Source organism: Schistocerca serialis, chromosome 11, assembly GCF_023864345.2.
Source record: "Schistocerca serialis cubense isolate TAMUIC-IGC-003099 chromosome 11, iqSchSeri2.2, whole genome shotgun sequence".
NCBI classification, from domain to species: Eukaryota; Metazoa; Arthropoda; class Insecta; order Orthoptera; family Acrididae; genus Schistocerca; species Schistocerca serialis.
Window position 1 is genome coordinate 34,299,476 of NC_064648.1, and position 26,249 is coordinate 34,325,724.

Consider the following 26,249-nt stretch of genomic DNA (forward strand, 5'->3'; position numbering starts at 1 on the left):
AAGTGACAAATTAGCAGTTGGCTATGCATCTGATTTTTTGAGAGATCAGTCAGCAGAGTTAGAATATTTGATACGTTGAATCCTTTGCTTATTGCTGTTCCTCACTTACTTTGGCTGCATTCATCTTTTGTCTGTCAATGGGTTGATGAGTATGTTTAAATGTGTGACAAATTCTACTTGCCATCATAGCATTGACCTTGGAAATGTCCTAAACTTCCTCAAAGATACTATTGCAAAAGTTGTATGAATGTGAATTTAAATACTGCCTCACAGTTGTCGACTTTCTCTCACAGGAAAGTATTCCCAATGGATAACCGGTTAATGGTATTTCTCTTGGCTTGGGAGGAACATAGTTCACCAGAGAAAAATATTAAATGTATATCTGTTCGTGTTTCAATGTTAAATGACAAATGTTCAGTGTCAATCAGTCCTGTACATTTGATGATACTCACATTAATATCCCACTTGTAGTATTTGAAAGTTTGAATGCATAATAAATTTTAAGTTACCTTAATTATTTGTTCAAATTAATTTCCAGTGGTACTTACAGAGACTTGATACCATATATTACAGATTATAAAACTCATTTGTTTGATCAAAAAAAGTGCCTTCAAAGTTGAGGTGTGTTATACTCGAATTTAATATAACAAGTCCAGCGTTGGCGTCAAAATTCCTGGTTGCCTTAAAATTTGCCACATATTCAATGCTGCAGGAAATCTATTTCTATCCAGCAACATTGGATTCAATTGCACCAATGCAACGAACAGGAGTTAATGGGATTCACACGCTTGCTAACAGTGTCTCCCTCATGCCCCACAATCACAAACCAAGAGCACTGTCTAGTCTGTGATGTGTCATTGCAGGCTACAGTGCCAGCAAACTTGAATTGAAAGTGATTTGTGTTATTGGTAACAGAAGAACATTTTCTTTAGTAGCTAGCTTCACAGTGGAAAAAATAAAAGGTACTAATATGATGCAGGCTATAAATAGAAAGTAAAAGCATATGCAGAACAATGTGGAAACACAGCAGCTGAGCAGCATTACAGTCCTCCAGCAACAGAAAAAAAAATTGCTATTGGCAGGCTAGTAAAGAAGAACAAAAAAACATGAGGAAGGCCAAATGTGCAAATACGGGACTGAATACAAAATGGCGAAAACTATAAGATGCTGTACTGAAATGGATTCAAGCACACCATCCAAATGGTATTCGAATTACTACAAAAATGTCTCAAATACATGCTTGTAAGCTAGTGCTACAGTGGAACTTAACAGATACTAAGGGTGAAAATGTTTGGTGCTACAGGTTTATAAAGTATCATGGACATAGCATGTGAACCAAGACCAAAACATCTCATAAAATTCCACAAGAGTATGAAGAGAGTATTACCTTTCCATCACATTATTATACAACATAGAAAGAAAACCAGTGTGGAACTAAGTTAAATAGTGCATAAAGACTTGATGTGCCAAGAAACAAAATTGTTGCCATGAAAAGTGCTAAAACGGTAACTATTAAAACAGGTGAACATGAAAAAATGCACTACACTGTTCTTCTTTCGTGTTGTGTTGATGGCACTAAACTTAATCCAGTGATCATTTTCAAGTGCTAAAAAACTTCAAAACCTTGTGGAATACTGGTAGGTGTAGTTCATGTTTGTGACAAGGATTGGATGGATGAGGCTGGTATGAAATTGTGGATTAACAGAAGCAAAGGAAAGTCACTTCATTGAAGATGAGTTCTCTTCTTGTGCTAGATCACTTCAGTAGTCATTTGTAAAATTCTGTGAAAGAGAAATGGAGACAATTAAATACAGAGCTTGCTGTTATTGCGGGAGGACTTACATCACAATTGCAACTTCTTGAAGTCTTGACAAATACACTACACTGAAAAGCCAAATAAGCTGGTACACCTGTGTAATGTAGAGCCCCAGTGAGCATGCAGAAGTCCTGCAACACAACATGGCATGTACTCAGCTAATGTTTGAAGTACTGCAGGGGAAGAATTGACACCAAGAATCTTGCAGGGCTGACCATAAATCAGAAAAGGTATGAGGGACTGGGGATCTTTTCTGAAGAGCATGTCATGAGACATCCCAGTTTTGCTCAGTAATGTTAATGCCAGGGGAATTTGGTGGCCAGCAGAAGTGTTTCTCAGAAGAGTGTTCGTGGAGCCACTCTGTAGCAATTCTACTAGTATTGCCCAAGTCTGTCAGATTGCACAATGCACATGAATGGCTGCAGGTGATCAGATAGGATACTTATGTACGTGTGATCTGTCAGTCATATCCAAATGTATCAGGTGTCCCATATCAATCCAGCACATGCCCTACACCATTACAGAGCCTCCACCACCTTGAACAGTTCCCTACTGACAAGAAGGATCCATAGATTCATGAGGCTATCTCCATACCTTTACACATCCATCTGCTCAATACAATTTGAAATGACTCATCTGACCAGGCAACATGTTTCCAGTCTCAACAGTCCAATGCTGGTGTTGACAGGCCAAATTGAGGTGTAATGCTTTGTGTCATGCAGTAATCAAGGGTGCACGAGTGGGCCTTCGGCTCCAAAAGCCCATATCAGTAATGTTTTGTTGAATGGTTTGCATGCTGATACTTTTTGATGGCCCAGTATTCAAACCTGCAGCAATTTTTGCAAGGATTGCACATCCATCATGTTGAATGATTCTCTTCATTTCTTGGTGGTCCCGTTCTTGCAGTATCTTTCTCTGGCCACAGCAATGTCAAAAATTTTATATTTTAATGGATTCCTGATATTCACTGTACACTCATGAAATCGCCATACTGGAGTATCCCCAGTTCATTGTTATCTCAGAAATGCTGTCCCATCGCTCATGCACTGGCTATAATGTCACATTCAGACTCAATTAAATCTTAATTACCTGCCATTGTTGAAGCAGTAACTGATAAAACAGCTGTGCTAGACACTTCTTGTTTTATATAGGCATTGCAGACTGCAGTGTCATATCCTGCTTGTTGACATACCTCTGTCTTTGAATACACATGCGTATACCAGTTTCCATGGCATTTCAGTGTATTTAAATTGTAAATGGAAGAGGATTGGAACAAATGGATGATGGATTAAGCCCAACATGAATTCAAACAAAGGGAGTTCTAAAATGATCTACAAACAAACAAGCAGTTGCAATGTAGGGTGAGAGAAAATATCATTGTTAAATCTTTTAGTAGGTCGACATAAATAATGCTCATAATGGTAATGAAGACCATCTTATATATAGAGGACAATGATGCTGAGGAAAGTTGAGATAATGAATGTCAGTGATCTTACAAGGTCATTTTGGTTTTATAAACTAAGAAATTTTTAGGCTGACTTTGCAATCTAATAAAAAAATGGTAAAAATGTACTTTCCTTAAAAATTGCTTGAAAATTAAGGTGCACCTTACAGTCTGTAAAATATGGTAGTTGTTTTCTTCGAACACATTTTGATTTGATCTGATGAGCTCACATCAATGTACTTAAGGATTTTTGCTGCTGTCCAGATGGTCATCAGATTGCATATAGTGATCTGCAGAACAAAACAGTATTTGTACTCTGCCACTGTTCTTTACTATCTCCTTATTTCATCTCACCATGGGTCTTAATACAGTCCTATTACAGTAGCACTCAAAAATGTTTTATAGAAAGCATTTGTTACAATTACATAAACATAAATGTGTAATACAAAAAACTGCCATTGCGTAATTGAAGGATATGAAATTGTAATCTATTTATTACAAGTCTGCATATCTATTTGCATGAGATATAAGAGACAATTGTCAGAGCATGTGTTTCCATAAGTGCTGATGTGATAAGAAATACCACTCCATCCATGGTAAGAAGATCGCAGCACTGCACTGATACCAATGGTCATCACTTCGAACACCTTCTGTAAATGGATGTTCAAGCCACCTTTTTGGCCTTCATTGACCTTCAAAGACATTAGTGTTAAACATCATCGGATTCATCTCCATAGCTGCCATCAGAAAATAAGTATCAAACTGTAGCATCCCATTTAAAAAGTAAAGTTGACCTTTATATCTCTGAATCAACCAATTTCATACTGTGGCCCCTGTTGTACCATGCAACTTTTGTCCCACAAATCTCTCAACTCCTATCATACTTTCAGAGTTACTCTTGGTGGCGATAGTTAGTGACTCACCCTGTATACTCCACACCATCAGAAAAAAAAATGTTAAATTTATTTTTGTCACTCCATAAAACCTTAAATCTGTCTTTGGCATTCCAAGTTCAAGGTTTCCGTGGAAAGTCTATCCTGTCCCTAGTTTTTGAATTTATGAGCTGGTTTATTTCATTTATCATGTAAATCGCCTGTTACTAAGTGACTTTTTATGGTAGACGTGCGTGGGCTCAGTCCATTATGTTGCTTCAGATCATCCCTGATTTGTTGAGGTGTTTCTCTTGGAGCTACAGCTGATTGCCTACAAATCATTCTGTCCTTAGCACAAACCATTTCAGATGAGAATGGCTCGAGGTTGTACCAAGACCTTCTCATCTCAAATACGTTGAAATAAGCCATTATCAGCCAACGTGCTACTTTGACTATATTACACTTCCAAATACAGCATTTTCTTTCGCTGCACTCATTCTATTACATATTCTTTTCATTTATTTTTCTTTGACATGTGCATTATATAAATTATATTCTCATCAACTAGGTAGTAACAAATTATATGGAACCACTTTAAGAGTAGATCTAGATGCTTCAGTCTGGAACCTCACGACTCCTACAGTCACAGGTTCAAATCCTGCCTTGGACATGAATTTGTTGAGTATCCTTAGGTTGTTTAGGTTTAATTAGTTCTAGGGGACTGATGACCTCAGATGTTAAGTTCCATAGTGCTCAGAGCCATTTGAACCATTTTAACAATTGTTAAGCATTGCATTTGCTGTAACCTAAGAGAAAACTTTATATATTATTTTCTTCATATTATTTTTTAAAAAAGCATAGCAACTGTATACCAATAAGATTGTAACAATGAGAAGTCTTTGCTGTTAGATTCATAAGCATCGGACCCACCTTAAATTTCAAGGTGGTGGGTTACTCTGCGAAAAAATCTACCATGATTGCCAGTGTCTCTGACAGCACGCTCTTTTGACTGGAAGTCCCTCAAAGAGGCTCACTCACCTTAAGTGATTGTTCTCACCTTAGGTCATATCTCCCAAATTCCCACAGAGGGACCAATGAAATAAAATAAATAAATAAATCAATGTCTTTCATCCTCGCTCTTCATCAAGGATGCTCGGACCTTAGCTTATTGGTTACTGTTACTTGCTGTTCATGCCATTGACTTTGCACACTTGTTAGTTGTTGCAATATGCCATACTCTGTAGCAGTGCTAGACTGTTACCTCCCAGTCTTGAAGACATGCCAAACAGTTTGTTTCACATCAAGAAAGTGTTCCATTTTGTTATACTTCTAGTTCTCTACAAGTAAACAATCACTGAGTGAATACCTGAGTTATAGTGGTTAATGAATACCATGCCATCAAGGCAAGTTACATACTTTTGAGCTAAAAGAATATATACTTACATTGTTGTATGATTTTCCTCATTTACTAGATACGTAACCACAGCAGCATGAAGCGCTTGATGAAGTGACACTTACATGCATTGCTCTTCTGTGACTGCATGCAAGCAGTACTGACAGCATAACAACACAACTGAAAAATATTTCTGAGCACTGCTGTAACCTAACAAAACACTCCAAATACTGTTATCTGCATATTTGCAGAGACTTTTTGACCTCCTTGCTGTAGTTCATTTGCAGTACATACAGCACCACCACTATGCTGTACTGCGAAGGTATTACAAATGAGAAACAAATTTTTTTGTTCTGCTCAGTTACAGGCCAGCTAAGGTTTTACATTTCTTTATGCTACTCCTTCATCTGTACACGTATTTCTCTCCACTCACCTGATGTATAGTTTCTATCTTGTCTTTTTGGAATTATTTTGTTGTGGAGAATTTATCAACTCAATTCGGTTTCTGTATTTGGTTTGGTTTTCAATTTCTTGCTTATTTATACAAGTGTCTTGTAGGTCTTTGTGCACTTCTGTAAGCCAATGAGTTTTTTAATAAAAAAAGATTCAGTGCTGCTGCACAGTTTTTCTTTTCAGTATGCTAAGACTCATTACCCTTCTTTGCCAAATTTTGGCCTCAGTTATTTTCCTACATATTTATGTATACTTGTCTATTGTTTCTGAATTTAAATGTTTGTACTGGTGTTCTGTTTCCTAATATCTTTTCTTTTTTCGTAATTTTCATTATCATTTGTTAAATCTGAAATCAGTGTTTATGATGCAGATGTGTATTCTGGCCGAATGACTGCCTTGTGAGTCAGAGGTTCTGCAGTTTTGGAGAATGAATTTTTACTATGAACATCTGTTTACTGTAATGGAAAGTCCATCTTCCATAGTCTTCCTCTTGTGGCTCCATTTTCTCCACCATTTGGCTATATGAGTTATCATAGATCCTTAAATTTGTCTTCCCCTGATACTCTCATACTCAGTATTTGAGTGGGATTTTGCAGTATTGCTGTTCCCCATTACTGCTTCTTATCAGAGGAGATGAGTAGTCATGCTTTTCGTACTGTTTTTCTTTCTCTCTGTTTTGTACCTTCTCTACACCATCAGTATTGCTAAATTATCTACAAAAGTATAACAGACAATTTTGACATCAATTTTCTAACCAAGTAGTATTCAACTTCTGGTATTATGTTCTGACAAGTGCTCCATCTGTTCAATGTTCATTTTCCTATATGGTCTGAAAGAAGAATGGAGTTAGTCCATTGCCTTGGCTAAAGTCTGTTCTTATATCAAATGAGGCTGAAGTTCTTTTAAAAGGACTCATGTTGTATTCTGCATGTCAGATTTTTTAAGAATTTTGAATAAAAGCATTCGTGCTTTATAGTCATAAGCCTTCTAAAATTTTACAAATGTATTCCAATAGTATTTTGCCACTTTAGTCCTTCATCAATCTGCCCATCACAGGACCTTCCTGTCCTAAGCCATCCCTGATATATCTTGTATTTTAGAATTTCTGCTGTTGTTTTCTCCTTGAACCTTTCATGGAATTTCTTTTAATCTTCTGTGAACATGATTATCAGTTAATCTAGGCCAGGAACCACTATTATTAATCAGTGGTAATGGTCAATTTCAACAGGTATCTATATCTGACTATGAAATTTATTAAGTTCTTGGAATTGTGCTTTGTTATTGGCACATAAGCTATGTGATGTTCTCAAATCATATTAGTGTTGATTGCATATATTTTTAGTGATTTAGTGATATATATGTGGGGTGGCACGGATGGTTATCTGCCAACAATTTAGCTAACTGTCTTTTTCTTACCATTTGTCCTTTTTTCTTACATCCACAGTCAGGCAGACATTTATAAATGAAAACATTTCCTCCCTGGACTGTTATGGTACATATTTATTCAAAATTAATTTGGCAGCTGTACAATTCTCAAGTGGTAAGTCAGTGTGATGTCTGAAACCTTTATAATTCCTTTTGAGGTAGTACTTTCCTTGAGTTAACTGTGTTTGCAAATTCCATAGTCATTACAAGACTGGAGTCTTCATAATCTGTATGTCCAGACAATGTTAGTACTTAATGTACTAATTTCTGTCGGTCATATCATACTGCACATCTTTATATACACTCCCCAATGACTAGGCATGACATGTAATAACTTCGACATAGTTCATAGTAAGCTGTCACCTGAGAATGGCATAAGTCAAAATTCCAGTTGTGAATACATTTAATTAATAGCAGTTTAGGCAGAAAGTGTTCTCATCTCCATTCTGTACCAATCTGAGGATAAAAATTTAATAAAATTCTTATGTTTTCCTCTGGAACTTCAACAGATGCTTCTCAACATAGTTCTCAGGACTGTTTTGCTTTCTGCATTGTTCTTGTTAACTTGATTTATTGATGAATGTGCATCAATTATTGTGTACCTCTCATCTAAATATTGGATTATTTCAGGGGGTGAGTCTTTCTGGAGGTAATGGAAAAATTTGGTACTGATTGCAACATAGATTTGACGTTTATGAATGCAGAGCCTAGTTCTGGGATAGTTTCGCGAATTTCTTCCCTGTGTTCTCTGTAAAAATCTACAGTTCTCTGAATGTGGTATTTTCTTCATCTGTGAATGTGCTGTTTTGTAATACCAATTTTGTTATACATTTATAGTGTCTGAAAGTATTTTGAGTTTCCCAATATTTATTAATGTTTGTGTATTTAATGGTTCAGGTCTGTATGTAGTTCTGGATGTGAACTTAAGGATGGGTTTAGAAGTCGCTCCTCACCTCTGCAAGTTCATCTGGGCTGCCCAGAGCACAAAGGCCCAAATGTTTCATTTATGATAATCGATTCTTCTGTCAGTGAATGGCAGTTTTCAAAATAAAAAAAGGTGAACGAAAATTTTACACAAGGTGGAAGTGCATGACAGGTTAAAAATGTGAAGTATCTAGTAGGAAGTATGGCTACAACCAAATTACTAGCTTGTGTAGTTATTTACAGTACTGAAGACAAATTGAGAAAATGGAAAGTGAATTCTGACTAATATTCTGTTTCATTAACTGCAACAGTTTATCATGTCCTCTTTAATGATATTTTCAAGCTTCACTTACAGCATTTGGTGGACCAATCACATGTTGGTGGGTGTTAATATAAATCTATTTAGTTACTGTCCCATCAGTTGTAAATCACTGGCCATTTCTTGAAATGTTTCAGGTGGAAGCCTCAACAAGATATGCATCTGATAGTGCAAGGTAAGTTTTCATAATTCACTGCAGAACTTTTTGAGAAATATTAATTATTATTTATTGTGAGAGTACTTCAGAAATAAAATGCACTACTTTAATTATTCAGAATTACCAATAAGCACCAACATTACAAGGCAGTATTGTCAGTAATGCTGTTCTGTGCAACAACCATTATGTGACTGTTCCTAGATAAATAGAGCTCATGTCTAATATCTGTACAGGAAGACAAAGGTTCAGGTGGTATATCAGCAGCTGTATTGTGCTTAATCCAGAACATCACTTGAAAATCACTGACATTCAACAAATTCATCTTGATAGCCACAAGCTAATGTCATACTGCAGTAGAACAAGGAAGGGTGAGTGGCTATAAATCAAAAAATTGGAGCTGATTCCCAGCCTTTCAGATCAATGAATATAGTGTTGGAGAACTCTTTCAATGCTGTGCCACAGTGGTGCTCAGGAAACACACAAGCTTGTAGTGGTGACAGTTTACAGGCCATTATCAAGAAGAATTGTGAGTAGCTGGTGCCAGTTTCAGTAAGGTAGCGAAGACTTAACTGGTAAATCCTCATTCTCTTTGTTCCTCCATCATCCTGGTGTGATCCTGAAGGCTGGCTCATTCATTAGACACATTACAGGTGACAAGGTAATGTATAATTCCTAGCTCTGGGTCAACAGTAGGGTTCACACATACCCTCTGATACAGGCCAGGCCCAGAGAGTGGTGACTGTTACTTTCCCAAATGCCAGTTGGTCCCTCTGTCAGGAGTTCGGGAGGTGCGAACAGTCATTTACGGTGTGTGAATCCCCCTCTGAAGGGACACCCAATTGGAAGGAGCATGCCATTGGAGATGTTGGCAATCATGGGGATTTTTTGCAGTGGCTCAATCAATGTCTTAGAGTGTGTCTATTAAATGAGGGTAATGATTTCAAGGCCATACGAGCTGTACATCAATTCCTCATGGTATCACGTACCGGAGGTGGTCAGTCTTTTCTACGGTTAATGCTTGCATTATTCTGAAAGGTGTTGTTGCAGTTGCAGGCCCTGTGACATTATTTTGTCATTTATATAATACAACTTTGCTTCTGAAGACGTATTGTGATTTTCAGGCCCTACAACTGCTTACAGCATCACTCCTCCAGAGTTATCCTGTTTGTGTTGAGGACCATTGTTCACTAAATTCTTCACATGGTGTTCTTTACCTTCTGATGTTAGATGGCCTCACTGAGAGAGAAATCCACACTTCCCTCTAATCATGGCATCACTGTGGCCCATTGAGTAATGAAAAAGATTAATGCAAACTTAAAGCCCACATGCACTCTTTTTCTACCATTTGCTCAAGTAGTGTTTGCCTCAAAGATTAAGGCAGACTATGAAGTCATCATGGTCCAACCATACATTACAAACAAAATGAGTTCAACATTATAATAAAACACATATCCTGTCAAAACATGGCCAAATGTGTTGCTCTTGGCAGAGATGCTCATGAGGGCAGCTGTTTGCCTCCTCTCTGCTGTATCAGTTGTAATCCCATGAATGTCCCATGTGTCTTAATGAGTGAGCCATCCAGGAGATCTGAGTGAAGGACATCAAACTCCACCTTGTCACTCATAGTTGTTTGCTAGTCAAGATCCTTGCATTTTACCATCTGGCATTTACAGTATCATTTTTGCTATGCCATGAATAATGGAGAATATGCCCACCCAGACTTGCAACTTCAAGTTCAGTATTGCAGTAGTGCAATCACTCAGGTCACAGTAGCATCTCCTTCTCCTCCTGCAGCTGCACAACAAGCCATCAAATCCTTGCCCCTGATGACGAAATCACCTGCTACACAACTATCAGGCTGATAGGACAAAAGCAGTACTCCCACAAATACTTTCTACAGCTAAAAACGTAGTCTTCATCTGCCAACTAGAAAGTTCTAAGAAATCAAACAAAAATGAACGGTTTTCTCCTTCCCTGACTTAGAGATCCCCTTCAGTGCTCTTGGCACACATACCCTCACCCAGCTGACCTCCATTTTGCTGGTGCCCACTGCCTACCGATTTTCTGCCATGGAATTCACAGGCTGACCCAAGGAGAATGACAAAATGTTTGTAGATCTCATGAACAGGATTCTCCAGCCTCTGCCCCTGTAGCAGTGAATTTTTGAAGGCTGGTACTCGGCAACCGCAAGGTGACTGTCATTTGTTCCCTCCTCCCCAATCCCCATTATGACTCTTCTCCAATGGCACATTTGCGGTACTAGACCCAACAAGGAGGAATTACAGCTGCTCTTGGAATTGCAGTGTTCGCTTGTTTTCTGCTTCCAAGAAAAAAATTGTCCTCACAACCCCTTTGACCTCTCATATTTCGTTCTGGGACTCTGTGACCTTTCCCCCAAGGACTGCATTCCACCTCATGGAGCCATGCTGGTCATCCATCTCACTGAACACTCGTTGGGTAGCTGTTGCAGTCTGCTTTTTCCTCCTTCATTTCACCTTTTCTCTTTGTAACATCTACATCCCTCTGTTATTTGCTGTTACGAAGTCAGACTTACTCCAGCTCATTGGTCAGCTCCTTCACTCATTTTTGCTACTTCGTGACTTCAGTTCCCACCATCTGCTTTGAGGCTCCCGGAACACCGTCCAAGAGGTTACCTCTTAGCTGACCTTCTGAATCATCCCTCTTAGCACTGGAGCACCCATGTTTCTTTCAGATTCCATTCACATTTATTACCATTTGGTCCTCTCATTCTGCACTGTCCAGCTCACCCGTCATCTTGAATGGCCCACTCCCTCTGACACATACTCAAGTGATCACTTTCTGTGTGCTATCCATTTTCCGACTTCTACCCCACCTGAGTGCAAACCCAGTTGGCAGGTTTCTAAGGCTTCTAAGGTTTCTTTACTCCTCCCTCACGACCTTCACATAGCTGTGATGACCAAGTAAAGCATCTTCCAAACGTTATCCTTCCGTTGCAGACTGTTCAATTCCATGCACTTCAAGTTTACTGTAGCATGTCCTGGTCCCTGGCGGACTGAGGTGTGCAGGAATGTGATTCGCTTGTGGAGATGTGCTCTCCACATTTTGAACCATCATCCTTATACATCTGTTTATATGGTTTGGCTTTGTCGGACACATTTATCTGAGTATCATTGTCTTTGCTATCCCCATTAACCATATTATGGATTCTCCCACCAGCCATCTCACCTCCCTTTTTTTCAAGGATTTTACAATCTGTTGCAGTTCTACATCAACTTGTATCCTTGAGCAGCGTCTTCAGCGTCGTTCCTATCGTCTTTTCTCATGAAGCTTGTGCAGTGGCTTTCACTATCCACATCCAAAACCTTTTGTATGAATATTTCTCGGTGAAATGAGTTTCTTACACCATCCTACATCTTGCGCCTTTTGTTCTTCCATTCGCCGAAACTAGAAAATTCCTGGGGCTCATGTCTGATACGAAACTTCCTTGGTCCTCCCATGTATTCTTACTAAGCTCTACGTAGTACCTAGTTCCTCAGTGTCTTACATCTCCTAAGTGGTACTTCCAGGTGAGTTGATGAGACCACCCTGCTCCGTTTTCTTTATCCCATGTCCATTCATAACTAGAGTGTGGGTGTTTAGTTTATTCCTCTGTACCTCTGTCCATCATATGGTGTCTTAACACACTCCACCACCACGGAGTACGTTTCGCCACTGGTGGCTTTTTCACTAGCCCAGTTGAGTGTCTGTGCAGAAGATACTGAACTACTAGATATACTGGCATGATGTCCTCCTCAGTGGATAGGCATGTTGTATCTCTCTCATGTGTGGCCACTCATACTATTCCCTCATATTTGAAGACTCCCTTTCCTGCCAGTAAGGGACATGCCATTCTTCTGTTACCTCCCGGAGTTCACTTTTGACTTTTGCTTCAGCAGCCTAACTTCACGGTACCTGCCACATTAATGATGGTTGTGAACCCTTCGCCACCTTGGCTTCATGTAGCAGCCCATGTTTATTGTGGACTTCATTTTCTTCACTTTTATAAGCAGGACCCATTGTAGGAAAAAATGGATAAGTAGTATGGACTAACCTGTCATCAAGGTACAAAATTCGTTGCAATATTATGCTCTACACGAATTGTACTTACTGACAGTATGGCCACCAGTTGATTAACTCAAAATTTTTATCAGTATTATACACTATCACTTGACCCTTTGAGAAATGTAGTAGCCATCCTATTGAATATTTGTGACTGAAGTCCGCAATGAGTTTCATTTTTATCTCTGATTTAAACATATTAACGTTTACATGTACCTCAAATCCTTCAACTAAACGTTTCAAGTGTACATATGAATTGACAATGTCGCAAGAGCCAGGAGGTATTGCCACAACTTCCCCATTCTCTAGACGCAATTTATTATTAATTCAGTGACGTTAGCTATGCTTTCGTGTGTTTCCAGACCAGTTGATTCTGTACATCACTACTCCCTGCTCATCTATTGGAGGAAAGTAGTTTGCATTCAATTTAGACCAATTAGCATTTGAGTGTACGTAATTACATTGCAGCCTCAAATGATGTGGAGACTTGCATACTGCTTGTTTTTATGCAATTTTCTGGAAAAATACCATGCAGAAATATCCTCAGAGGTATGAACTGAAGTTATGGTAGTGTCAAACATTGTACAACAGCTGGTTCCTATTGGTAAAATGAGAACACAATCTTTCATGTGACCTTAAATGACAAAGCGCTACATACCCTGAACAACATCTACATTGACAGTTCCACGTTTCTTGGGTTTCCACACTGTCTCAGGCCATGTATCCTACATAAACACGCTGTAAAATATCGCGATTTTAAATTTTCTGATGAGTTTAAGCGGATCTATGTTTTTAATCCTTCTTTCCAGTACCACTGCTGTGGGCTTTTTCTTAAATGTACAACCCAAGTTATTTCCTGTATTGTAAATATAAGCCTTTACCCATAGCGATGGCCTCCATGGTCATATTATGCCTTTTAACTGCTTGTAATTACTTTTCGCATTTTTGGACGTTCTGTACTGCTTGAAATATATCAGGTCTCCTAGCTAATGAAACCAGTGGCTGACAGCCCAGCAAATGGAGGTATCATAAACAGAATTGGTCCACCAGATCTCTTTGGTATTGGTAGCAACCTATGCCTTTTAACACATCCTTTCCTTCCTTCTTTCTGCCTCTAGGCTCGTTTTGCCGCTGTCACGAATTTTTTAAACATCACATAGGTTTTTCATCTTGTTTAGTATGCAGTGAGCTGCATTCAGTATTTGCTTGAAGGTTAGTCCAGTACCCAAACATTGCCTTATCAACCACATATGCAGACATAGGTTGTCCTACATGAATATCAGTCCCTTGACATACCTGCGCAGCCTTATCAATGAGTATTTGGTGTGCAATATGGTGATCTTTGTTTGTAGTGTAGGCGATTGTGTGCTCTTTGCGTACATTGTCCAAAGCATCAAAGCCCTTATCACCATAAGCTAGGTGCTATTTCAATTTTGTTCCAACTCCGCAGAAATTGTATCCAGAGATACAAAATTCCGATCGCTGCTTCTCGAGAATACCACCTCCAACTTTGTTGATACGTTTCCTAGCACTCATATCACACTACTGCATGGTTTGAGCTTTGCTTTTCGTATTACATAGCAAAATGCGAGTGTTCACCCAGCTGTAGTGCTTTGATGAGAAACTAAGCCATTTCATCAATGCTCTGTTCCCTCAACATCTTATGACCTGCTGTATGAGGAACATATTGGGTTCAAAGCGTTCCCATAATTCGTTTGTAACATCAATAGGTTTGTTCTTAATTCTGTGGTGAATAATGTGATTATACTTGCAATGATTTGTGGCTGGATGTTCAGACATTTGCACGTACGTTGAAGATTAAATTGCTTCCACATTCGGTTTCTATTTATCCAGTTCAACCATTTGGCAATATTAGTTTCCAAATGAGAGAATGTTGAATAGTGATTTATCCCACATCATTCCAATTCTGCTTTGAAATGCCTATCGTAAAATTCACTTCCATCATATGCCTCAAGTCTGTTGGGCAGTCAATTTAGTCCTGTGTGCAACAATTATTCAGAAACCTCTGTGCCTGTGACCGTGTGTGCCTGTGACTGTGAGAATGTAGTTGAAACCATTATTTGATTGTAAGTAGTCCTGTGTATCTAAGAGATGAGCCTGCCATGCATAATCCATTCCTCGTATTATCAGATATATTCTGCATGCAGGTCTGTAAAGCTCATGAACAACTCTCTCCACAATTACTCGACGATGCATATTTTTCTAAGCTCAGGTAAGATCGATAACATTTTGTTCATGTAATCTGCATTCTCTTGCCTAACTGAAGCTGTAAACAGGCGTAATCGAGCTATGATTTCATTTAGTTACCATAATTTATATACTTCAGAGGCAGATTGTTTAGTCTTTCTTGCTGAACTTCGACTTTTACCTACACTATGTGGAGCTGCTACTGCTGCTGTAGTTACAGTCCTGTATTTGTCGCTCTATGAGATATCCATTCATCCTTTCGGGGTTTTACATGCGTTGATCATGCTTAATATTGCACCACATGTTTTTATAGTTTCAGGGTATATTTTTAACACTCGCCATTTTCAAAATTATTAACTGTAACAGCCAAGGCAATCTTCCAAATTCCTTGTTAACAATTCTTACTGCCTTCGTGGTTAAACATATTGTGGGCTTTCCTAAGAAATATGGTTTCGCCCTGATGACCCCATATGTTCTGTCTTAACTCAGCATGCCTCCTCCTCCTCCTCCTCCTCCTCCTCCTCCTCCTGTTTCTGCTTCAATCCATAGTACATGACAGCTCTTTCAGCCTGTCAGTTACTGGCTTAAATATTACTGAGAGATAATGGTCTTGTTGCAGTTGACCTTACTTTCACCAAAGTAACTTCAGTCAAATTTCCAGTTTTTAACATTACACTTTCTCATCAACATGTTGGTGTAAACTAAGCCATTGCTGGCCGTTGTGGCCGAGAGTTTCTAGGTGCTTCAGTCTGGAACCGTGCGACCGCTACAGTCGCAGGTTCGAATCCTGCCTCGGGCATGAATGTTTCTGATGTCCTTAGGTAGGTTGGGTTTAAGTAGTTCTATGTTTTAGGGGACTGATGACCTCAGATGTTGAGTCCCATACGGCTCAGAACCATTTGAACCATTTTTGAACTACGCCATTTTTGAGACAGTTTACAACTTAGGTTTACTTTGAGACAATTGGTGGTGACGGGCATGAAGTGCCTTAGCTATCACATCGATATTTCACACATACATTAGTTTTATACTGACTCCTTTAGTTTTCTCGTTGACACACAGTTCATATTTCTGTATATGAACATTCAACACCTCAAATTTATAGCACCTCTCTTAACAAGACCTTCAGTTCCATTAATTTAGTGTTGATTGCCTCCATTTTTTGGTCAAACGCACGTGCTTTGCGTCCTCTTAAAGAATATGCAACACATCTGCAAATTTGTACATAGTGTAAAATATACTGACACATGCGCATTTTGGTGCATTGCCTTTTTGAAGAATCTAGTTAAAGTTCTGTTTCTATGGACTCTCATTCAATTTACTAGTTTTATATGTAACCAGCAAGCTATGCTGAGAGTTATTCCAGCAATCCTTACATATAACGAATTCAATGAGTAACATCTCTGTTCCTACATGTGCTTCGAAAATATGCTTTAATTCAGATTGCCTGTTCGAAAGTTACAAGGTTGGTGCATTCCAGACAAACAGCTTTTGGATGCTTAAGTATGTCTCACTGAAATAAAATATATTGACTTGCATGCGGCGAGCAAAGCAGAAATATCTGCACATATCCTGATTTCCCACAAAGATGTTGCCAAATAAGAATGTGCTGTTTTGTTTTACTTTTTCAGGTGGTGGAATATCACTGCCTGTTAGTCCTTCAATTCCGTGCAAAATCTCCTGCAGTAGCTGATATTTTAACTGAAACAGTATTTTTGAAAAATATATACATGCTCTAAGTGGACTCCCGCAGGATACGTCAACAGTGTAAACATTTGATTATTTTCCGCAGCATGAAGCCCAATAACCAAAGCACTTCTAATATGAGGAAGTAATGATCCATTCGTCTCGTTCTTCTGGTTTACACCTTCATCATTGCAGGACCAGTCATTTAAAGACCCTTGGGGTGAGACTGTTTTGTCCACTTGGTCATGGTGGTAACTGTTTATTTACATTGAAATGGAGGGGTTTTATAAAGTATTTGTTACAGCTGGGCATATAAACAAACTTAAAAACGATCGTAATTCAGTGCCCACATCTGGTAATGTTGAATCATACATTGACACTTACGTCAATGCACAGAATGCATCATGGAGTCGAGCTATGGTAGTTTCTAATGAGTGGAGAGTTTGGCAAGCTATCGACAGTAAATTTCTGCACAGTGTGTCGTAGAATTGGAGAATATGCGACTGCCATCTTTGCCAACACTCTAGCTCATCCTGTAGTGGATTTCATTAAATGTTAAAAATCAGCTCTTGTAGATCTGTGCTCCCTCTGTTGTTAAATATTTTAACTGTACCGACTGAATCCCCTACAGAGATTTTATGATCACTTTGTAACATCAGGGGAGAGCAAACTTGTCTGTGGAACAAGGCTGAAATCTGCGTTGACACACTGCATGCTCAATGTCATTAATCCAAGGAGAATATCTTTGTTGTTGTTGTTGTTGTTGTTGTCTTCAGCCCAGAGAGTGGTTTGATGCTGCTCTCCATGCTGCTCTATCCTGTGCAAGCTTCATCATTTCCAAGTAACTACTGCAACCTACATCCTTCTGAATCTGCTTAGTGTACTCATCTCTTGGTCTCCCTCTACGATTTTCACCCTCCATGCTGCCCTCCAGTACTAAATTGGTGATCCCTTGATGCTTCAGAATATGTCCTACCAACCGATCCTTCTCTTAGTCAAGTTCTGCCACAAATTCCTCTTCTCCCCAATTCTATTCAGTACCTTCTCATTAGTTACATGATCTACTCATTTAATCTTCAAACTTCTCCTGTAGCATTCTACCTATGTAATCTTCAACCTTCTCCTGTAGCACCACATTTCGAAAGCTACTATTCTTTTCTTGTGCTAACTATTTATCGTCCACATTTCACAACCATACATAGCTACACTCCATACAAATACCCCAATAAAAAATATTCTAACAAGATTGCGATCAAGACTGTTTTAAATTTTAATTTCAACCCTCAGAATCACCTGATTTAATTAGACTACATTCCATTATCCTCGTTTTGCTTTTGTTGTTCGTCTTATAGCCTCCTTTTAAGACACTGTGTGTTCCGTTCAACTGCTCTTCCAGGTTCTTTGCTGTCTCTGACAAAATTACAGTCTCGTCGGCAAACCTCAAAGTTTTTATTTCTTCACCATAGATTTTAATTCCTATTCCAAATTTTTCTTTAATTTCCTTTACTGCTTGCTGTCTCACTCCCTTCCCAACCACTGCTTCCCTTTCACGCCCCTCGACTCTTAAAACTGCAATCTGGTTTCTGTACAAATTGTAAATGGCCTTTTGCTCCCTGTATTTGACCCCTGCCATCTTCAGAATTTGAAAGAAAGTATTCCAGTCAACATTGTCAAATGCTTTCTCTAAGTCTACAAATGCCTTTCCTTAATCTGTCTTTGAAGATAAGTCGTAGTGTCAGTATTGCGTCACGTGTTCCAACATATTAACGGAATCCAAATATATTTTCCCCGAGGTCGGCATCCACCAGTTTTTCCGTTGGTCTGTAAGGAATTCGTGTTCGTATTTTGCAGCTGTGACTTATTAAACTGACGGTTTGGTAATTTTCACACATGTCATCAACACTTGCTTTCTTTGAGATTGGAATTATTATATTCTTCATGAAGTCTGAGGGTATTTCGCCTGTCTCATACATTTTGCTCACCAGATGGTAGAGTTTTGTCAGTAGTTCTAATGGAATGTTGTCTACTCCTGGGGCATTGTTTCGACTTAAGTCTTTCAGTGCTCTATCAAATTCTTCTCATAGTATCATATCTCCCATTTCATCTTCATCTACATCCTCTTCCATTTCCATAATATCGTCCTCAAGAACATCGCCCTTGTATAGACCCTCTATATACTCCTTCCACCTTTCTGCTTTCCCTTCTTTGCTTAGAACTCGGTTTCCATCTAAGCTCTTGATATTCATACAAGTGGTTCTCTTTTCTCCAAAGGTCTCTTTAATTTTCCTGTAGGCAGTATCTATCTTACCCCTAGTGATATGTGCATCTACATTGTTATATTTGTCTTTTAGCCATCCCTGCTTAGCCATTTTGCACTTCCTGTCGATCTCATTTTTGAGACATTTGTATTCCTTCTTGCCTGCACCATTTACTACATTTTTATACTTTCTCCTTTCATCAGTTAAATTCAATATCTCTTCTGTTACCCAAAGATTTCTACCAGCCCTCGCCTCTTTACCTACTTGATCCTCTGCTACCTTCACTATTCCATCTCTCAAATCTACCCATTCTTCTTCTACTGTATTTCTTTCCCCCATTCCTGTCAATTGTTCCCTTATGCTCTCCCTGAAACTCTATACAACCTCTGGTTCTTCAAGTTTATCCAGGTCACATCTCCTTAAATTCCCACCTTTTTGCAGTTTCTTCAGTTTTAATGTACAGTTCATAACCAATAGATTGTGGTCAGAGTCCACATCTGCCCCTGGAAATGTCTTACAATTTAAAATCTAGTTCGAAAATCTCTGTCTTACCATTACATGATCAATCGGAAAGCTTCCAGAGTCTCCAGGCCTCTTCCAAGTATACAACCTTCTTTCATGACTCTTAAACCAAGTGTTAGCTATGATTAAGTTATGCTCTGTGCAAAATTCTACCAGGCAGCTTCCTCTTTCATTCCTTTTCCCCATTCCATATTCACCTACTACACTTCCTTCTCTTCGTTTTCCTACTATCGAGTTCCAGTCCTCCACGCCTATTTAATTTTCGTCTCCCTTCACTATCTGAATAATTTTTTTTTTTATCTCATCATACATTCCTTCAATCTCTTCATCTGTGGAGCTAGTTAGCATATAAACTTGTACTACTGTGGAAGGTGTGGGCTTCGTGTCATCTTGGCTACAACAACGTGTTCACTGTGCTGTTTGTAGTAACTTATCCATGATGCTATTTTTATTCGTTATTAAACCTACTCCTGCAGTACCCCTATTTGATTTTGTATTTATAACCCTGTATTCACCTGACCCAAAGCCTTGTTCCTCATGCCACGGAAATTCACTACTTCCCACTACATCTAGCTTTAACCTATCCATTTCCCTTTTTAAATTACCTAACGTATGTGCACAACATTGCACACTCCAATATGTAGAACGCCAGTCTTGTTTCTCCTGATAACAACGTCCTCCTGAATAGTCCCCCCCCCCCCCCTGCGGGTTCGGGGGTAAGAATAGGCCCACGGTATTCCTGCCTGTCGTAAGAGGCGACTAAAAGGAGTCTCAAACGTTTCGGCCTTCTGTGATGGTGCCCTCTTGGGTTTGACCTCCTTTTTTTCAAAATTTCCGTTGTTAGTGCGTGCCATTTGGGGAAGGACACCTTACGTGGTGTTTTTCTATTGGTCCATCATGCTCCGCCATCTTGCATGTTACCTATTGTCGTGTGGGGGGGGGACTACGCCCAACATCTTCTGGGTTGTCTCCTTCTCGCCTTGTGCGCACTCTTCTTCGTAGCGCCTACGACAACTGTGGACCCTTTCAGCACCTGAAATCCAGCACGGTAGCCTGTCCGTTGTGGTGGGGTCGTCATGTACCCTCTTGGTGGTAGCCCCCTGACCACGCAGGGATCGCAGTACAGATGCTAGAGCTGTTTCCTCCCCATGCATGCCAAGGAGTATGTGCCCATCTTGTCTGGGGCACGGGGACTCCGGGCAATGGGATATCGGCCAGGTACCCATTGCTTCGGCTGGGTGGCGCCCTTGGGGAGAGCCCTCGTTCGGAGTAGGTGGCATCTGGGCGGATGTGGCGCAATGAAGCACAATAAATTACACCAAGCTGGTGGTCGCACGGCCACCAGCGTCTCTAAGCGTGGTAGAGTAGACTTTGATGCTGCACAATATGACCCTCAGTCGTTCCCCTCATTGGCTGCGCCATGGGAGGGACGCCGATCTAGTGCCAAGCGGGAGCCTTACGTACCGCAATACCGTGTCTGCAGCAGGACTGATGGTGACTTCTTTCTTATGACGAAGCCTCTGTTTTTTGTGGAACACCTGGAGGATAAGTTTGGGGAAGTGGCGGGGTTGTCTAAAATGAGGAATGGGTCCATCCTCCTCAAGACGTCCTCCCCAGCCCAGTCACGAGCGTTGCTCTTGTGCGATAAGCTGGGTGACGTCCCTGTTACCGTCACTCCCCACAGTAGCTTAAATATGGTCCAGGAGATTATTTACCATCGTGACCTCTTGTTACAATCCGATGACGAGCTGAGAGCCGACTTGGAACGACATGGTGTCCATTTTGTCCGTCGTGTACATAGAGGGCCCAAGACGAACAGGGTGGCCACCGGTGCCTTTATCTTGGCCTTCGAGGGTGATGTCTTGCCCGAGAAGGTCAAGGTGATGGTTTACCGTTGCGATGTGAAGCCATACGTCCCTCCCCCGATGCGGTGCTTCCAGTGCTGGAAGTTTGGGCATATGTCCTCCCGTTGCCCATCCAGCGCTACATGTCGAGATTGCGGACGCCCCTCTCATCCCGATTCTCCATGTGCGCCTCCGCCTGTATGTGTCAACTGTGGGGAGCACCACTCTCCATGCTCGCCGGATTGCCCCGTTCTTCATAAGGAGCGGAAGATCATGGAATTTAAGACCTTGGACCGGCTTACTTATCGAGAGGCAAAACTGAAATATGAAAGGTTGTATCCTGCTTCCATTCGCACATCTTACGCTGCAGCCACGTTATCGTCGCCCATGCGAGCGACAGTTGTCGCCTCATCTGTGCCGCCTTCAGTGGGCCCTTGGGGCCGTGTATCTCTGTCTGCCCCCCCTCGTGTCTGGGGGCAAGCCTTCCTCTGTTGCCCCCTTAGCAGTTGGGGGCAAACCCTCTTCTGTCGCTCCCCCCACGCTTACTTCGGGAGTGACATCTGCTCCACAACCGGGAGGCTCGATCCCTCCCCCTCCTTCTCCGCCGGCGTTGCCTCCGCCGGTTCCTCTCTCGCAGAAGGGGTCCCTCGGGGCTCTCCCTTCCTCTGTTTCTTCTCCTTCCCAGCCAGATGTCAGCCAGTGGCTGAAGGTTCCACCAACTGCTGGTCGTAGGGCTTCTGCATCGTCGTCAGCCTCCGACGCTCCTTCAGAGAAGCTCTCCCAGCCCTCTCACCCTAAGGGCCGACGTGAGAAGAAGGAACGGCATGTGTCCAAGAAGAAGGACGTTCCCGGCGGTTTCAGCACCGCCTGCTGTACATAGTCCTGGCTCCGGGGATGAGATGGAGATCCTCGCCTCTGCCGCAGATCTCACCCTCACAGAACCCATGGGGGCCTCTCCTATGGACTCAGCTGACTCTCCCCCAGTGGCGGCAGTTGGCTCTGAAGCGCTGTCTGCCTCTTAGTCACATTCACGCCCTCCCAGTCCCTTCCTGCTTCCATTCTCCAATGGAACTGCGGCGGTTATTTCCGCCACCAATGCTGCTTCTGGGCGATTTCAATGCCCACAACCCTCTATGGGGTGGGACTGTCTCTGATGACCGCGGTCGGGCCGTGGAGCATTTGTTGGCTCAGCTCGACCTTAGCCTCTTGAACACCGGTGCTCCCAGGCATTTCAGTGTTGCCCATGGCTCGTTCTCGGCCATCGATCTCTGTCTTTGCAGCCCCGGACTTGTCCCATCCCTCCACTGGAGGGTTCACCCTGACCTGTGCGGTAGTGACCATTTTCCCATCTATTTGTCACTACCCCAGTGTCGTTCTTCTGGGCGCCTGCCCCGCTGGGCTCTCCATAGGGCTGACTGGGCGGCTTTTACTTCCGCTGCAACCTTTGAGTCTCCCCCCCACAGTGTGACATTGACGAGGTGGTCCGCGTCTTAACCACGTCAATTATTTCGGCGGCCGAGGCTGCCATCCCCCGCTCTTCTGGCCTCCCTCGGAGGAAGGCTGTACCCTGGTGGTCGCCGGAGATTGCTGAGGCTATTTGCGACCGTCGGCGGGCTCTCCAGCGTCATAGGCGGCACCAGTCTCTAGAGACCCTCATCGCCTTTAAGAGGCTCCGTGCCTTGGCCCGTCGTCTTATTGCACGGCGTATGCAGGAGTGCTGGGAGAGGTATGTCTCATCCTTGGGCTCCAATGTCTCCGCCTCGCTCGTGTGGTCCCGGATCCGGCGGATTTATGGATACCAGACCCCTATGGGTGTCCCTGGGATCTCCTTGGACGGCGCTGTCTGCACGGACGCTGTCGCCATTGCTGAACACCTTGCTGCGCACTTTGCTAAGAGCTCTGCAACTGCAACTTATCCCCCCGCCTTTCGCTCTCTCAAGGAGCGAGCCGAGCAGACGCCGTTATCGTTCCGCACGCGTCGTCCTGAAAAATACAATGCTCCTTTCAGCGAGAGGGAATTCCTCGCTGCCCTCGCCGATTGCCCTGATACAGCACCAGGACCGGACTGCATCCACGCACAGATGCTGAAGCATCTCTCCAGGGACTGCCAGCGACACATTCTCTCCATCGTTAACCGCATTTGGAGCGAGGGCGTGTTCCCGTCGCAATGGCGAGAGGGTTTTATTGTCCCCATCTTGAAGCCCGGTGCGGACCCATTGGCAGTGGACAGCTATTGTCCCATTACCCTCACCAACGTTTTGTGCAAATTGCTCGAACGTATGGTGGGGCGGCGTTTGTGTTGGGTCCTTGAGTCGCGCGGTCTCCTCGCTCCATCCCAGGGTGGCTTCCGTCGGGGCCGGTCTGCCACGGACAATTTGGTGCGGCTGGAATCTGCTATTCGTACGGCCTTTGCCCAACGTCAGCATCTCGTTGCTGTATTTTTCGATCTGCGGAAGACGTATGACACCACATGGAGGCATCACATCGTCGCCACGCTGTATGAGTGGGGTCTTCGTGGTCGGCTCCCGGCTTTTCTTCAAACCTTTTTATTGCGCCGCTCTTTCCGGGTGCAAGTCGGTGTCGCCTCTAGTTCATCTTATATACAGGAAAATGGGGTCCCGCAGGGCTTGGTGTTGAGCGTCTCCTGATTTCTAGTGGCCATTAATGGCCTGGCTGCAGCCGTGGGGTTGTCGGTGTCTCCTTCTTTGTATGCCGATGACTTCTGCATCTCATTTAGCTCCACGACTACGGGAGTCGCCGAACGCAGGCTGCAAGTCGCCGTTCGCAAGGCAGCATCATGGGCTCTGACTCATGGTTTTCAGTTCTCTGCAGCCAAGACTCGAGTTATGCACTTCTGCAGGCGTCGGACGGTCCACCCTCATCCTGAACGTTACCTCGACGGCCACCTGCTTGACGTGGTGGACACTTGCCGCTTCTTGGGACTCGTGTTTGATGCCCGGCTCACATGGGTTCCTCATGTTACTCAGCTGAAGCAAAAATGCTGGCGGCACCTCAACGCCCTCCGCTGCCTTAGCCACACGTCTTGGGGTGCCGATCGCTGCATGCTGCTGCGATTGTACAGAGCCCTTGTGCAGTCCCGGCTTGATTATGGGAGCCTGGCCTATGGGTCTGCATCCCCCTCAGTGTTGAAGTTGTTAGACCCCATACACCACTGTGGGGTTTGGCTTGCAACTGGCGCTTTTCGCACCAGCCCCGTGGATAGTCTACTGGTGGAGGCCGGGGTTCCCCCGCTGTGGATTCGCCGCCATCGTCTGCTCGCCGACTATGCTATCCACGTGCATTGCTCGCCAGGCCATCCCAATCGTCGCCTGCTTTTCCCTGCCATGGTCCTCCATCTGCCCGAACGGCGACCTAGGTCTGGGCTTTCCGTAGCTGTCCGTGTCCAGTCCCTGCTGTCAGAACTGGGGTCATTCCCTCTTCTGCCTCCCTTCCGGGTCCGTACACCAACGCCTCCCTGGTGTTTGTCCCGGCCGTCCGTCCGTCTGGATTTGGCACAGGGACCTAAGGACTCAGTTCCGCCTGTGGCCCTCCGTCGCCGTTTTCTTGCGCTCCTCGAATCATTTCCGGGCTGTGAGCCTGTCTACACTGATGGTTCCCTGGTTGATGGTCGCACTGCCTACGCTTTTGCTCACGCTGCCCATGTTGAGCAACGCTCCTTGCCGGCTGGCTGCAGTATTTTTACTGCAGAGCTGGTGGCCATCTTGCGCGCTCTTGAGCATATGCATTTCTGCTCAGGTAGGTCCATCGTCATCTGCAGTGACTCCCTGAGCAGCCTTCAGGCCATCGACCGCTGCTATCCCTCTTCTCCTCTGGTGTCCTCTATTCAGGAGTCTGTTTCCGCCATTACCCGTTCTGGTCGTTCTGTGGTCTTGGTTTGGACGCCAGGTCATGTTGGCATCCCAGGGAACGAACGTGTTGACAGGCTGGCCAAAGGGGCGATCGACGCCCCAGCTTTGGAGATCGGCCTCACAGCTCACGACCTGCAGCTGGTGTTGCGCCGTAAGGTGCTTGGGGTGTGGTCTGTTGAGTGGCGTGGCATGACACCCCCAATAAACTGCGGGCTGTCAAGGAGACGACCGATGTGTGGCGCTCCTCCCTGCGGTCTTCTCGCGGGGAGTCTGTTATCCTGTGTCGGCTCCGCATCGGCCATACATATCTGACGCATGGCCATCTTTTGCGTCGGGAGGATCCCCCCCCCCCGTGTCGGTGTGGGTCCCGGCTGACAGTCGCCCACGTTTTATTGGAGTGTCCCCTACTGCGCACCCTTCGGCAGTCTTATAATCTCCTGGGCACCTTGCCTTTGATTTTATGCGATGATGCCTCCATGGCTGACAGTGTTTTACATTTTATCCGTGCTGGTCCTTTTTATGGTTCCATTTAGAGTGGTCCTGCACCTTTCCCTTTGCGTGTCTCTTGTCCTCGAGTCTCTCATATTTGGTTGCAGATTTTAGTGTGTAGTCGGTTGGTTGACTCTTTCCCTTTTTTGTTGTCGTGGTCAGTCAACCAGTCTCCGGCCATCTTCTTTTCTTCTGTTTTTTTTTGTCTGGTGTTCATCTGTCCTCTTCGTGTCTGTCGTATTCGTTACCGCATTTCTGTTCTTTTAGGGCCTGGGGGGGAGTATCCTTCCCCTCGGGGTTTTATCTGCTCCGCGCCTTAATGTCTCGCCTGTTTTTGGAATGGGGGACTGATGACCATAGCTTTTTAGTCCCCCTTAAACATCCTAACAACCACCACCTGAATAGTCCCTGCCCAGAGATCTGAATGGGGGACTATTTTACCTCTGGAATATTTTACGCAATAGGACGCCATCATCATTTAACCATACAG

At 42.9% G+C, this 26,249-nt stretch overlaps 1 protein-coding gene across 1 annotated transcript in view; it reads left to right on the forward strand.

The window, feature by feature from the left end:
* LOC126427160 (zinc finger protein 26-like) overlaps positions 1–26,249 on the forward strand; it is an 87,598-nt gene that overhangs the window by 36,469 nt on the left and 24,880 nt on the right. The window contains exon 3 of the mRNA XM_050089385.1: positions 8,784–8,821. Within this exon, the coding sequence (XP_049945342.1) occupies positions 8,784–8,821 (38 nt within the window). The remainder of the gene's footprint in view (positions 1–8,783; positions 8,822–26,249) is intronic.